The sequence below is a fragment of the Oncorhynchus gorbuscha genome, linkage group LG02 (assembly GCF_021184085.1).
Source record: "Oncorhynchus gorbuscha isolate QuinsamMale2020 ecotype Even-year linkage group LG02, OgorEven_v1.0, whole genome shotgun sequence".
Taxonomy (NCBI): Eukaryota; Metazoa; Chordata; class Actinopteri; order Salmoniformes; family Salmonidae; genus Oncorhynchus; species Oncorhynchus gorbuscha.
In genome coordinates, this window is record NC_060174.1 from 52561273 (window position 1) to 52576044 (window position 14772).

Here is a 14772-nt window from a genome sequence, read left to right on the forward strand (position 1 = left end):
GAGAGATGAGGATCCCGGTGCCACCACCCCGCTGACCAGAAGCTCTCGGGGTGTGCGAGAACACGTGGGCGGACAAAGAGAGGGCAGTAGGAGTAGCAGTGTTGTCTGTGGTGATCCATGTTTCCGTCAGTGCCAAGAAGTCGAGGGACTGGAGGGAGGCATAGGCTGAGATGAACTATGCCTTGTTGACCGCAGATTGGCAGTTCCAGAGGCTACCGGAGACCTGGAACTCCACGTGGGTCGTGCGCGCTGGGACCACCAGATTAGGGTGGCCGCGGCCACGCGGTGTGGAGCGATTGTATGGTCTGTGCAGAGAGGAGAGAACAGGGATAAACAGACACATAGTTGACAGGCTACAGAAGAGGCTACGCTAATGCAAAGGAGATTGGAATGACAAGTGGACTACACGTCTCGAATGTTCAGAAAGTTAAGCTACGTAAGCAAGAATCTTATTGACTAAAATGATTAAAATGATACAGTACTGCTGAAGTAGGCTAGCTGGCAGTGGGTGCATTGTTGACACTACACTAATCAAGTCGTTCCGTTGAGTGTAATAGTTTCTGCAGTGCTGCTATTCGGGGGCTAGCTGGCTAGCTAGTAGTGTTGTTTACGTTACGTTGCGTTAAAAGAACGACAATAGCTGGCTAGCTAACCTAGAAAATCGCTCTAGACTACACAGTTATCTTTGATACAAAGATGGCTATGTAGCTAGCTATGTAGCTAGCTACGATCAAACAAATCAAACCGTTGTACTGTAATGAAATGAAATGAAAATGTGATACTACCTGTGAATGCGACCGGGTTGTGAGTCTATGTGCCGATGCGACCACTCGCTCCAACCCGAATAGTAGGCAGGGTCAACGATGTCGGCGGTGTGTAGCGGTTATGATATGATTTGGCTTGGAAAGGTTTTTTCGCCTGGTCTCATACAGCTGATGTGTTGTGCATTGAAGTCCACAATCGAAGGGAAAAGGTGATGAGGAGAGTGCATTGATGCGAGAAGGAATACCATGCGGCTGCTATGAAAGTGAACGGTGTTTTCGTGTGATCAGCGGTGTATTCATTCCATTGAATCTGTTGAACAACTTTTCTTAAACGGAAGCAAACGTAACAGGGGCAAACAAACCTGATTTTTTCCCAGTAGAAACTCTCATTTGCATCTGTTGGACTAAATGATTACTCCCTGGATCAGCTAGATGCAGGAGAGTGTGTCACTGTGTTGAAAGTGTCACTATCACTTCAAATCTTTCTCTCGACCTGTGTGCACCTACTTTGTAAACCTTCATTCGTAGGCTAGGTTGTAGCAACCTCATGATGGGTATAGGGAAAATGTGAGTTGAAACCTATCGTTATTACATTGAAATGGGTGAATGGAATATGAATGACAGTCATCCGAAATGCTGTAATAGAAATAAGGCCAGGGTCATGAAAAAAAAGTGTCCTCCCTCATCTTTAACGGCACCGACCACCACTGGTTAAAACACACCTTGTCATGTGTTAGTACACCTTAAATCTATCCCACTACCCTCACACCCATATGTTTCAATACTCTAGGAAAATAAAGGTTTTGTCTCCTTTAAGGTGGTGGCAGCTCAGTTGCCACTAGTTTTAGTGTTTCAAAGCACCTCATTATTACATTGTGGTAAGTTATGGTATTTGTGGGACATAATAATGCCCAATCAAGTGAAGTAGTCTCATGCATATGGAACAAACCCCGATGGCTAATTCAATACAGCCTAAATACATGGCCTGCCTAAATGTATTAGCTAATTAAATTACTGAGTTGGGCATGTTTGGCTCCTAAATTACAATTGGTTTACTCTACGCCATAAAAAATGGGCTGATACTTCAATGGCAAAGAGGAAAAGAGGGACTGCCTCAGATATAGATCTTCGTGCATATTCCTCTGCCTCACACTTTTCGCGCGACTCGACGAAGGAGGGCTGACAAGAGCGCAGCGCGCACCGACTGTCCTCGGGAAGAACGAGGAGAGGCTGACTGCCTGGTGGTCACTATGGATTTAAGTTCTCTGTAAACCTTCTCAGCAGGTTGGACCGGAGGCTTTTTATTTCATCCACTGCAGGTATAAAGTTGCTGCTATACATCTCTGTATCATGTTTTTCAGTTGGTATGGCTATGTGGCGATGTTGAAACAATGACAAGACTAACCTAAGTCATTGTCACAGCAAACTGTTATTTTTCGTGTTTAAATGCATATTTCAAACTGATACATGTCAACTCAATTTCTCACGCAGGACAATAACACCATTTAATCTGCATGCGTAATAACGATGTAATAAACATACAACGAGACGTGTATCTATTTTTCGATTGTTTTGTGAATTGATACAATGGTGTAATTATGAGTGTGGTATAAAATGCAGAGAATTAATTATTTACTTTCGTCTTTTGCATCTTTAACTTGAACTGTCGTTATATTTTTGAGTCTGAGCAAGCGTTAAAAAAGTTTTGTTATACAGAAATGAAAATATAGGCGTCAGTATGTACCTGTACAAAATGTGAGTATATGATTTGGTATACAAACATTAGGCAATCCCATTGACCGTTTAAAATGAGAAGCTACAAACGTCTGACTTGGAGCGCATTGTTAGGCAAGTCAGTTAAGAATAAATTCTAATTTACAATGACGGCCTACACCGGGCAAACCCTAACAACGCTGGGCCTATGGGACTCCCAATCACGGCCAGTTGTGATACAGCCTGGAATCGAACCAGGGGCTGTAGTGACACCTCTAGCACTGAAATGCAGTGCCTTAGTCCGCTGCGCGGACTATGGCGTAGCAGAAACATCCACTCGTATCTTTCCTATTGTTTGGATGTGATTTAGTGACAGTCGAGCTCGAGGAGGGGGAAGACAATTTCTATTCTATGGTGTCAGGTGTACAAACTAATCCAGGAGTATGACGATCATGTTGTGGGAAAGTAGTTTCCCTGTCGCAAAACCCTCACCTGTTTTTGTCAGTCAGGTTGGTGTGCACTGTGCAAGGCTGTCAGAAGGTCATATTGTCGATGCTGCATGCATTGCGTGTTCAGTCATTACACACTGTAAGACTTGTCTGTAATTTCAACAGTTAAACACTGTAGAACATACAGTAAAATACTTTACAGGTTTTACAGACTTAAATTGCATTGCATTGTGGGTAAAATGCAGAAAAATACTTTTATTGTTAGCCTATTATTGGTAGCCTCTTGTGAAAATTACTTTAACACACTGCATTTCAAAGATGGGCCCTCTGATCAATTTCCACCATGGGTCTCAACTTACTGTTACAAGTTAGAATAGTAGAATACACAAGTTGCAATATGTAAAGTTGGTTGTGGACCAGCAGTTCTTCTCTTGTTTCGTCAGTCACTGATAGTCAGTCAATTAGCCTATGTCAGCTAACATTTTTTAGATAGGATTTTGATCTCCAAATGAGCTGAAATGTGTTGTACAATATTCTCTCCGCCCCATGGAAAAATGTGTAGAATTGCAGAAAACTTGCTTTAAAACTGCAACATTTTCCCTACACCCCATGGCAAAATGTGTAGAATTGCACTAAATTGACTCCAAAACTAAGTTTTACTGTCTAAAACTAATCTCTACTGTCAAGAGGGGTGCCAATTTTTTTTGTGTGCGATTGGGGACAGGGGCGGATATGGATATTAGCAATTGCGGCCCCTCATGATAAGTTCAGGTTTTTGGTGGCCCCCACCCCCATCAAAGATTCCCATCCCTGTATTGCTTTACAGTAATTGCTTATGTCTACATACTGTAGACAAAACATGTCAGTTTCAGGGGCCAACCTCATGCTGTCAGGTGAGACGCATTAAGCTCAGACCATTTTAGTAAATATCTTCTCGAAGCAGCAGTGAAGTGGGACAAATATTTTCAGCACCTTCTGGGTACACTGTTAAAAGATCTTGTTGTTTTTACAGTAGTATACAATACAACTAACATGTGATTTTAGGTGGAACTGGTCAATTGTACCTTAAATTCCAATGAAACATTGGTTTAACAGTATACATTTCTGTAAAGATCTACTGTATTTCAAATGGTACTATAATTACACCCGACAGAATACAGTACCCTACCGTATTTTTGGTGGTTGCATGGTATTGTTATTTCTGGCTCATGAACATATTCTGAGGTGTGCCTTGTAAGAGGGTACATTTGTTGCATCTCTGAGTGAGAGTGCTGTACCAATTTAACTGATTTGTGTTAGTAGTGTCCCAACAATGAAATGTGTATAGGGGGGATAGTAGAGGAGCAGCAACTCTCAAACCTAGAATGGTTGAGTGTTTGCCATGCCCTTGGTCTGTTTTGTCCTGGAGTCACTGCAGGTTTGGAAGCCTTCGTTAAGGACATTAGAAGTACAAGTGATATTAAAGACCACATATTAATATATACTGAGTGTACAAAACTTTAGGACCTGCGTTGCAGTTCTTGACACAATCTCATGCAATTACAGTAAAACTGTACATTTCAAACCCAGCCCCCCCCCTCAATAAATGTAATCCATCCATTAATGAATTTATTAGTTCAATACAATTCCAGAAAAAAGACTACAATAAGAGTATTAGTACCGTAAAACTGGTTTCGGTAACATGCTGTACTGTAAATTATACTGGCATCAGAGTTGCCATCATATTACTATAATTGTATTAGACGCCACTATTTTTTTTACTGTAAAACATTATACAGTATCCCGGCTGTAAAGCAAATTACAGTATTTACTTGGCAACTCTGCTGCCAGTATAATGCTGTAAATTATGAGAGAAAAGTTTTACAGTGCAGTCTATCAAGTTCGTATTGTAGGTTGCGGCTATCCACACGGTAAGTGAGAGACTTGAGTAACTTGTAACTGATAAATGTGTTTGGTTTATCATGTAAGACAACAAGACTGATTGCATTTTGGTTTGGTTTGCACTAGTTCTTCTTGTCAATATTTACTGTACAATTGGACTAATATGTGCTCACACATTGCATATTTTCTTAAACTCAAGGGCCCCCCTCAAATCGAAAGTGTCATTAGGTCTGGGCCCTATGTGCTGTCAATGTGCATGAGATACATTTTGGTTTGGGTACATTGGGATTGTTACTTAAGTCCAGTCCAATTACTTAAAAATGCACTCCTGTGTCTTAATCACAACAAATTCATAAGATATTGTACGAATTGGAACATCATTTATAACATATCACACAAATTGGAAAATTCGCATTAGATCAAAATCAAATCAAATGTGATTTATTGGTCGTATACACATATTTAGCAGATATTATCGCAGGTGTAGTGAAATGCTTATGTTTCTGCTTATGTTTCTAGCTGAAATATTTGACCCAAGTTAAACTATTTAAAGGCAATGCTGCTACCAAATACTAATTGAGTGTATGTAAACTTCTGACCCACTGGGAATGTGATGAAAGAAATAAAAGCTTAAATAAATCATTCTCTCTACTACTGCAATTACACATTCTTAAAATAAAGTGGTGATCCTAACTGACCTAAGACAGGTACATTTTACTAGGATTAAATGTCAGGACTTGTGAAAAACTGAGTTTAAATGTATTTGGCTAAGGTGTCTGTAAACTTCCGACTTCGACTGTATATAGGATGATCCTTGACTGGAATACAGTAAATACATATGAAGTAGGTAAAACAGTAGGTAAACATTATTAAACTGACTGGTGTTCAATGACTACAGAATGTACATAGGGCAGCAATTTCTTAGGTGCAGGGTCAGGTACTGGGTGGTTAGTAACAGTGACTATTGTTCAGGGCAGTGTACTGGGCGGAGGCCGGCTAGTGGTGACTATTTAACAGTCTGATGGCCTGGAGCTAGAAAGTTAGTTTTTCAGTTTCTCGGTCCCAGCTTTGTGGCACCTGTACTGTCTCCACCTACAAGATGGTAGCGGGGTGAACAGGCCATGGCTCTGATGGTTGAGGTCCTTGATGATCTTCTTGGCCTTTCTGTGACACCGGGTGCTGTAGATGTCCTGGAGGGCAGACAGTGTGCCCCCGGTGATATGTTGGGCTGACAGTACCACCCTCTTGAGAGCCCTGTAGCTGTGGACGGTGCAGTTGTCATACCAGGTGCTCTCAATCTTGCACCTGTAGAAGTTTGTGAGGGTCTTAAGGGCCAAATGGAATTTGTTCAGCCTCCTGAGTTCTTCTTCACCACATCCTTGCTTAGTGAAGTTTTTCATCCTCTCCATTGCGGCCCCGTCGATGTGGATGGGGTCGTGCTCCTTCTGTTGTCTCCTCAAGTCCCTCACCTCCTCCCTGTAGGCTGTCTAGTTGTTGTTGTTAATCAGGCCTACCACTGTTGTGTCATCTGCAAACTTGATGATTGAGTTGGAGCCAAGCTTGGCCACGCAGTCCTGGATCAACAGGCAGTACAGGAGGGGGCTGAGCATGCACCCTTGTGGAGCCCCTGTGTTGAGGATCAGCATAGCGGAGGTGTTGTTGCCTACCTTCACCACCTGGGTTTGGCCCGTCAGGAAATCCAGGACTTAGCGAGGTTAGGACCCAGGGCAGCGAGCTTAGTGATGAGCTTCGAGGGCACTATGGTGTTGAAGGCTGAGCTGTGGACAATTAACAGCATTCTTACATAGGTATTGCTCTTTTCCAAGATGGGATAGGGCAGTGTGCAGTGTGATGGCAATTGCATCATCCATGGATCTGTTGGGGCGGCATGCAAATTGTACTGAATCTAGGGTGATATCATATAAATTGCTACATTTGTAACATATCACATGAAATGGATGAACTAGTGTACAACTGGATGACACAGTAAACAAAAAACAGGGACCCTTTTTTGGCTCGTGAGCACCACTTTCAAAACTACTGTTTGAAATGAGACATAGGTTAGAGACCGCATCGTTAACTCAATATCTGCTTTGTAATTATTATGTGTGTACACACATCACACACTAGTTTAACTGTAGGGCCCCTGGAACCTGCAATGTCATCAGCTCAGGGTCTCCAGAAAGATTCGCTGCTACACCACCCATCTACTTCCTGCCTTGGGGACCGTCATGTGGCAGATGCTTTTTGGGACATGGCATGAAATGCAGTGACCGTGTAGTGTCAACACACTGTGGTCACGTTCACTTTGCTAGGTTGTCTTATGACCTATGGTGTCCCATCGAATCAATCAATCAATCAATTGTATAAAACCCTTTTTGCATCAGTAGTTGTCATAAAGTGCTGTTTACAGTAACACAGACCACAACATACTTCTAGAAGGAAGACCTGGAGAGGAACCAGGCTCTTCCGGCTGCACCAGTTTGAGATGAAGGGGTAGGCTACACTGAGTATGTTTACATGCACAGGAATAATTTGATATTAAACTGATTATGGCAGTAGGCATATTATGCAATAGTCATGTAAACATCTTACTCTGCTTATGTTAATCGAAGTAAGTGTGCGCCGACTTAAACGCCTTGTTTTCTGAGCAGCCATTCAAATTATTAGGACATGTCAACACCTTAATTGGCGTTTCAGCTCTGTATTTGATCTGCGCATGTTCTACCCCCAGCCGAGTGAGTCTCTGTCTTTAGCGCTAGCGAACTGAGTTCGGAAAAACTGAATGTATGTCTTTATATTCCGGACTCAGAATCAAATATACTTCCCAAAAATAACATGGTCGGGGGCCTCCCGAGTGGCGCAGCGGCCTAAGGAACTGCATCGCAGTGCTAAAGGCCTCATTACAGACCTGGGTTCAATCCAAGGCTGTGTTGCAGCCGGCCGCGATCGGGAGACACATGAGGCGGCGCACAATTGGTCCAGTGTCGTCCGGGTTACGGGAGGTTTTGTCTGGCTAGGATTTCTTTGTCCCATCGCACTCTAGTGATTCCTTGTGGCTGGCCGGCCGCATGCCCGCTGACTTTGGTCACAAGTTGCATGGTTTTTCCTCTGGCACATTGGTGCGGCTGGCTTCCGGGTTAAGCGAGCATGTATCAAGAAGCTGTGCGGCTTGGCAGGGTCGTGTTTCGGAGGACACATGGGTCTCGACCTTCACCTCTACCGAGTCCGTACGGGAGTTGCTGAAATGGAACAGGACTGTAAAACTACCAATTGGATATCACTGAAAAAGGGGTTTAAAAAACAAATAACATGGTCGCTGTGGTAGAACATTTATTTTGATTTGCCAATCAGGGCCAGATAGTTTCTCAGTTTAGTGTGCAAATAAAGAGTTTCATTCCAAAACGCTTTATATCCATTTTCAGAAATGTTGGTGAAGTAGCCTTTATCGTTTAAAGAACGTATAAAAGAGATTGGTGTGTCTTTTCACCATTTAACCACGGCATGGTGTAGTCAATGATAAACATGTATTTGTTTGAAATCTATCATTTCAGAGAGACAAATTCTCTTGTTTTGTTGCAAAACACAAAATATCCGCCTCACTTTCAGAGGAATAAGTTGTAACTGCTAGGTTTTACACGGTAGAATGTAATAAATAACCCACATTTTTAATAAAGTACAGTGCAAATGATACATTTGTGACATCAATATTTATTTTTGTATTTGTGTTTTTATGAATCAATACAGTAATGTGAGATCAGTATATTGTAAAGACCGACGCCGGGGATGGGTATACAAGGACATAAGACAATCAATGCAGAAGCAGGGAACAGAGCAGGGGAACAGACATATATAGGGGAGGTAATGACAGAGGTTATGATCGCTGATGCGCATGAGGGGGGGGGGGCAGGTGAATGTAATGATGATGGCAGGAGTGCAACATAGTGCTTTGCAACAAAAACCCATTTTAATACACATCTAAAAACTATGAATGAAAGATCTGAGAACAGTAATATTTTACACACAAAAGAAGGTACCGATGACCAATCATTTCTGATTTTAAAAAAACACAAATGTGAAAAATTTGTGGATATAGCGTTTTGGAACTAAACTCTTAATATGTTTGTCAAACTGGAAGAGTCACGAGCGTTGACCTCGGAACTGATCAGGCGTTTGGCTCTCAGTCAACACCTGCTTTACTAACGAAAATATATGCATAAAACATTGATTACCCCAATAGCCCATGATGTCATCATCTCTGGTCCTATATTGATCCTATACTTCCTCTTCCATTGTCTTATAGGGACCGGGATGGAGCTAGATACACACTTTGAGTAGGGTTTGGTGTTGGATTACAATTTGTGGTGGAAGGATAACCTGATTCTGTGTCTAGTACCGTGTGTGTCTCGAGAGATTTCGTTGTGATCCGTTGACTTTGCAAGGTTGTTCTAATTGGAGTAGCATCGTGTCTGGTCTGGGAGATCTAACAGTGCACCTCCGTTGAGAGTCTACTGATTTCTGCTGAATAAGCATGTTTTTTGTAAAAAAATTGTTTTTAAAGTATAACCTTTTCTCTGTCTATGAATAACTTAGTGTCAAACTTTTTCAAATCAGGTCAAAGAGAACTCTGGCAATCTTTTAGGACTATTATTTTAGGACTGGGATTTCAAACTTTACTTTCGAGTTGAGTGTTTCCGTTTGAGTTGACGAGATACTGCAGTTCTTCGAGTTTTAGAGTTCAAGAAGAACAGAATGGATGAGAATGGGACTGGACACAACAACAAAGGAAATTTTAAGGAGGAACGATGACAATGAAATTACATATTTTATTCGTACGAATATTTGTCCGTGTAGTCCATTGTTCATTTAACGTCATGTTTAATATGTTTAAGAGAACCTATAACATCATGACATTATCATAACAAAAACAGCATTTAGCAATATTTAACCATTTCAGTTCACTTGGATACAGTCTATAGGACTTTAGATGTGCGGGTGTGTTTGTAGACCCATTATGGTTATCATTAGATCTCCTTTATTCTGATTTATATATATGTAATATTAAATGCATTTAATCAGGTTATTGAACACAAATTGTGAATTAACAGCACTTTGGTTTCTCTTTTATTCAACATTTTTGTAGTATCCTGTGTAGAAAGATTGACCTATGGTCAACTTGATATTAATTGAAGTGTAGCTTGTCCAAATTCCACAGAGACCATTCTAATATTAGAACGAGAGGAAGTTATTTTTTCCCCTTTTCTTTTCCTCTTCATTCTTTAAAAAAAAAACAATGATTCCCACGGAGACTCCTTCTAATCCTCGGGTCTGCTTATTTAAACTGCCAAACACACAACTGGGTGGAAGCCCAATGTTTTGAAGCTAACAGATAATTCATGTTGCAGAGAAGTGAGCCCTGAGTCAGAGATAGTCAGGGACTTGATGGAGACCAGCTGGACAGTAGCTTATGTTAGTGAAGATGCACGCACATCTTCCCTTTGACTTGAGGAAAAGCACCATCCGGGTGAGGTTCAACAGAGTCCAAGGAGCAATTCACATAGTGCAGTATGTCTGAAAAATAAACAACGCTCAGCTGCAAACTCTCAGATGTCGTCTGAGTCGGACCCTGGCCTGCCTGGGCAGCTAGCGGGAGATTGAGTGGGATGATTTCACAGATATAAATGTTGCTTTTGGATGCTTTAGTTATGGATGACCATGAAAAACAAACAATAGCACTTTACACTTTTATAACCGTTTTGTTATTGCATAGATTATTAAGCAAATTAATTACACAAGGGGGATGAAACATCTTTTGATATTTGATATTATTTAGCCAGTATATCCTTATTTGATATTATTTAGCCAGTATGTCCTTATTTGATATTATTTAGCCAGTATGTCCTTATTTGATATTATTTAGCCAGTATATCCTTATTTGATATTATTTAGCCAGTATGTCCTTATTTTATATTATTTAGCCAGTATATCCTTATTTGATATTATTTAGCCAGTATATCCTTATTTGATATTATTTAGCCAGTATATCCTTATTTGATATTATTTAGCCAGTATATCCTTATTTGATATTATTTAGCCAGTATATCCTTATTTGATATGCATGCACATCCAGTTAGAGTTAGAACAATTGATTTAATTGTCACTTCCGCAAATGATATAACAATACAAAATAAAGATTTAAAAAAACACATTGTGGACCACCCCAAATTGAGTTTAAAACACTAAAAATAATCAAGCTAGATCATTTCTGTGATATGGCCCACTATATGTCCAGTACATCTACTGCTTGCTGTCAGTGTTGCATGTGATAACTCACAGTTGTAACTTTGAAACATGGCCTGAACTAGATGGAAACATGCATAAAGAGTGCCTGAAGGTATGCTCCTACAATTTTAGCACTGGAAGCATATCATGGACACATACTCTACATTATATGAGCCTATACATTTGAACTCACATAGGCCTATATTATAGCCTACAGAAAAGTGTATTCATCATCTGTGGTACTTTACAACCAACCCAGAATGTATGTGTTGAGACTTGAGAGGTGCACCTTGCTGTTTGTCTCCCCAGGTAAAGCCCACACCTGACCCAGGACACAGACCCGTCAGGAGAGCCCCAAGAGACTGGCCAGCAGTCTGGGGAAGCCATGGAGAAGAATGAGAGGTCCACCCCTATCCCTGGCAAAGAGAAAGAGGTGGATATCATCAACATCAAGGGCATCGAGGACATAGGCTATGTCCAGCCGGATTCCATAGTAAGCCACCTTTACTTTTCAGCAACTGGCAAATCATAGTCCACAGCACATAGTAGCTAGCACATAGCAACATCGGATTCCTGGAAAGAACATCCAGCACAGTAAAGCTAGTGTTGACAGTGTCGAACACCCTTGCAAGACTAATTGGTTGGTTTTCCTGATGATAAGTTTAGATGACAGTGGGGGTACCTCATTCCTGTATTGTTTGTTTCCTTTTGTATTGATGGCCTTTTTATTAACTGAATGTATTTGTCAATTGCTGTACACTATATATACATAACCATGGGGACACCCCTTCAAGTTAGTGGGGGATTCGGCTATTTCAGCCACACCCTTTGCTGACAGGTGTACAAAATCGAGCACAGAACCATGCAATCTCCATAGACAAATATTGACGGTAGAATGGTGTTAATCAAGAGCTCAGTGACTTTCAATGTGCTACCGTCATAGGATGCCACCTTTTCAAACAAGTCAGTTCGTCAAATTTATGCTCTGCTAGAGCTGCCCTGGTTAACTGTAAGTGCTGTTATTGTGAAGTGGAAATGTGTAGGAGCAACAATGGCTCAGCCACGAAGTGGTAGGCCATACAAGCTCACAGAATGGGACCGCTGAGTGTGGAAAAATCGTCTGTCCTCACTCACTACCGAGTTCAAAACTGCCTCTGGAAGCAACGTCAGCACAATAACTTTTTGGAGCTTCATGAAATAGGTTTGCATGGACGAGCAGCCGCACACAAGCCTAAGATCACCATGCGCATTGCCAAGTGTCGGCTGGAGTGGTGCAAATCTCGCAGCCATTGGACTCTGGAGCAGGGAAATGCGTTCTCTGGAGTGAGGAATCACCATCTGGCAGTCTGACAGACTAATCTGGGTATGGCGGATTCCAGGAGAACGCTTCCTGCCACGATGCATAGTGCCAACTGTAAAGTGTGCTGGAGGAGGAATAATGGTTTGGGGCTGTTTCTCATGGTTCAGTCTATGCTCCTTAGTTCCAGTGAAGGGAAATCTTAACGCTACAGCATTCAATGAAATTCTAGATGATTCTGTGCTTCCAAATTTGTGGCAACAGTTTGGGGAAGGCCCTTTCCTGTTTCAGCATGACAATGCCTCCGAGCACAAAGTGAGGTCCATACAGAAATGGTTGTTTGCTTTTGTCTTGATGGCCTTTTCATTAACCGACTTTATCTGTCAATTGTTGTATGTCACAGATGTACGTATGACAAGTCACGAGATGTCTGTCTTAGCTAAATAAACAATCTTAGTGTTACACATTTTTCTCCTCCGTCTGCACATGTCCCACTCAACACTGTGACAAGAGTTTGGACTGGACTGACTGATACTGTATAATGTAAACCGATGTCTGCTATGTGTTGGATATTTTGGGTCTATGTAGACATGGAACAGTTCTATAACAAGCCGTTTGGGAAATGCTGGCTGAAGTATTGAATGAAGGTTGAATTTACATTTGGAGATTTGCATTTATCCCTCTGGTGGCCGGGTTGACCCGTTTTAAGAAATGCCATTGGTTTCTGGAGAACAAATGTAATATCTTTAATAGGATGATGAGGAATTTCTTCCAGGAAATATTCACTGCCACCTGTTGAGGTTAGCATAGGGGCTAACATGTGCCATATTATCTGATGGGACCAGCTACAATGTAGCGTTCTATCACGACACTACGTCGATGATTTTAATTGGCTGATGCTTAAACCATTTTCTAATGTGTTTAATGACCTCTTATTCAATACTGCGTATTTTGTGCCACATCTGAAGTGGTGATCCATCTCTGTGTTGCGATGAGAAATGATGTCACCGAGGACCCTCTCAGTGGAATGTTTGTACTGGTTGGGCAAAGGCCGCCGGAAAACATGTGGTGAGGCGGCATTTGCCACAGCACTTTTCAATCAGGTTTGCCTTATGATATGTCAACTTGCGAATAATTTCTTTGTCCTTCACATCAGAGTGCTGTTGCAGGCTGTTTGCGTGTCTCATGCAAATCGCTCTCCGCTTTCCTCCGGTATTTATTTAGCAACCATGATAACACATCACTCAGACAGACACAAGCAAAAAGCCTTCAATACATGTTGCAGCCTACACACCTAAACATTAGCGGTCTTGCATGCTGTATATTGCATGGACAAAAGAAAACATTTCTGATCTGTAGGCTGTGTCCCTCTGGCCAGGGTAAACAAAGTGGTAACATTGTGTATTTATAGCCCGTTTGTGAGCGGGATTATATTAAAACTTGGGCTGGCTAGGCTACCTAGACTTTTTCAATCCAAAATGATGAACTGGAATGAATCAATAAACACAATAGCTAACATAGAGCAGGACTGGGCGATGCAAACCTGCAGAACGCAAGCTCAGCCCTGTGAGTTTTATTGTCCAATCATGTTGCTTTCTCTGTGTCTGCGTAAAGGTACCACCTCTAGTCCTTCTTTAAAATATAATGCATATGAACAAGCACAAGGTTGCTGCAGTCTGACAGGGTTTTCATCCTCCCCAAGGCTTAAAAAAAAAAAAAAAAACAGATTAGAAAAACTCTGGTCCCATCATAGCCTCATAGCCATATTAAACCTTTTGACAGCAGATTAAATCGCATCATACCGTATTAGTTTGAACTGGTTAGGTTCCAGAATTGATTTTCTACCAAACCACCCTGGGACCTGTGGAGTCACCTCTGGGTTGGGCCAATGTTTACCTTCTAATCAAGCAATATAGCCCGAGGGGGTGTGGTATATGGCCAATATACCACGGCTATGGGCTGTTCTTAGGCAGACGCAATGCGGAGTGCCTGGATACAGCCCTTAGCCGTGCTAATATTGGCCATATATCCCTAACCTCCAAGGTGCCTTGTTGCTATTGTAAACTGGTTGCCAGCGTAATTAGAGCAGTAAAAAGACATGTTTTGTCATACAGCCATTCAGGGCTTAAATCACCCAGTTTATATTTAAATGTATTGTGGCTTAACCTTGACCTCCGAATGATTAGCAGCCCCTGAAATAATGCTGGATATCTGGTATGGCTTTTATATGTAATGAGGGATTGAGATAGGAGAGGGCACCTTGTCGCTTCCAGATCAAGGCTAATATTAGCTACTTGGCGTCTCAGACTCTTCTCAAGTAACAAGTAGTGGGTCTTGTAGCAGAGAGACGTTGGGCTTGTTCACCCCTGTGGACGGTGACAGAGAA

The 14772-nt window shown here is 41.7% G+C and overlaps 1 protein-coding gene across 4 annotated transcripts in view; it reads left to right on the forward strand.

Moving 5' to 3' along the window:
• The first annotated feature begins 1858 nt into the window (after window positions 1–1858).
• The window catches only part of LOC124004083 (anoctamin-1-like), a 68302-nt gene continuing 55388 nt past the window's right edge, over window positions 1859–14772 (forward strand). For 2 of the 4 annotated variants that reach the window (XM_046312874.1, XM_046312889.1), the window contains exons 1-2: window positions 1859–2083; window positions 11399–11582. In XM_046312874.1, the coding sequence (XP_046168830.1) occupies window positions 11475–11582 (108 nt within the window). In that variant the 5' untranslated portion in view covers window positions 1859–2083; window positions 11399–11474. The remainder of the gene's footprint in view (window positions 2084–11398; window positions 11583–14772) is intronic. The other 2 variants (XM_046312916.1, XM_046312906.1) reach the window with 2 other exon arrangements.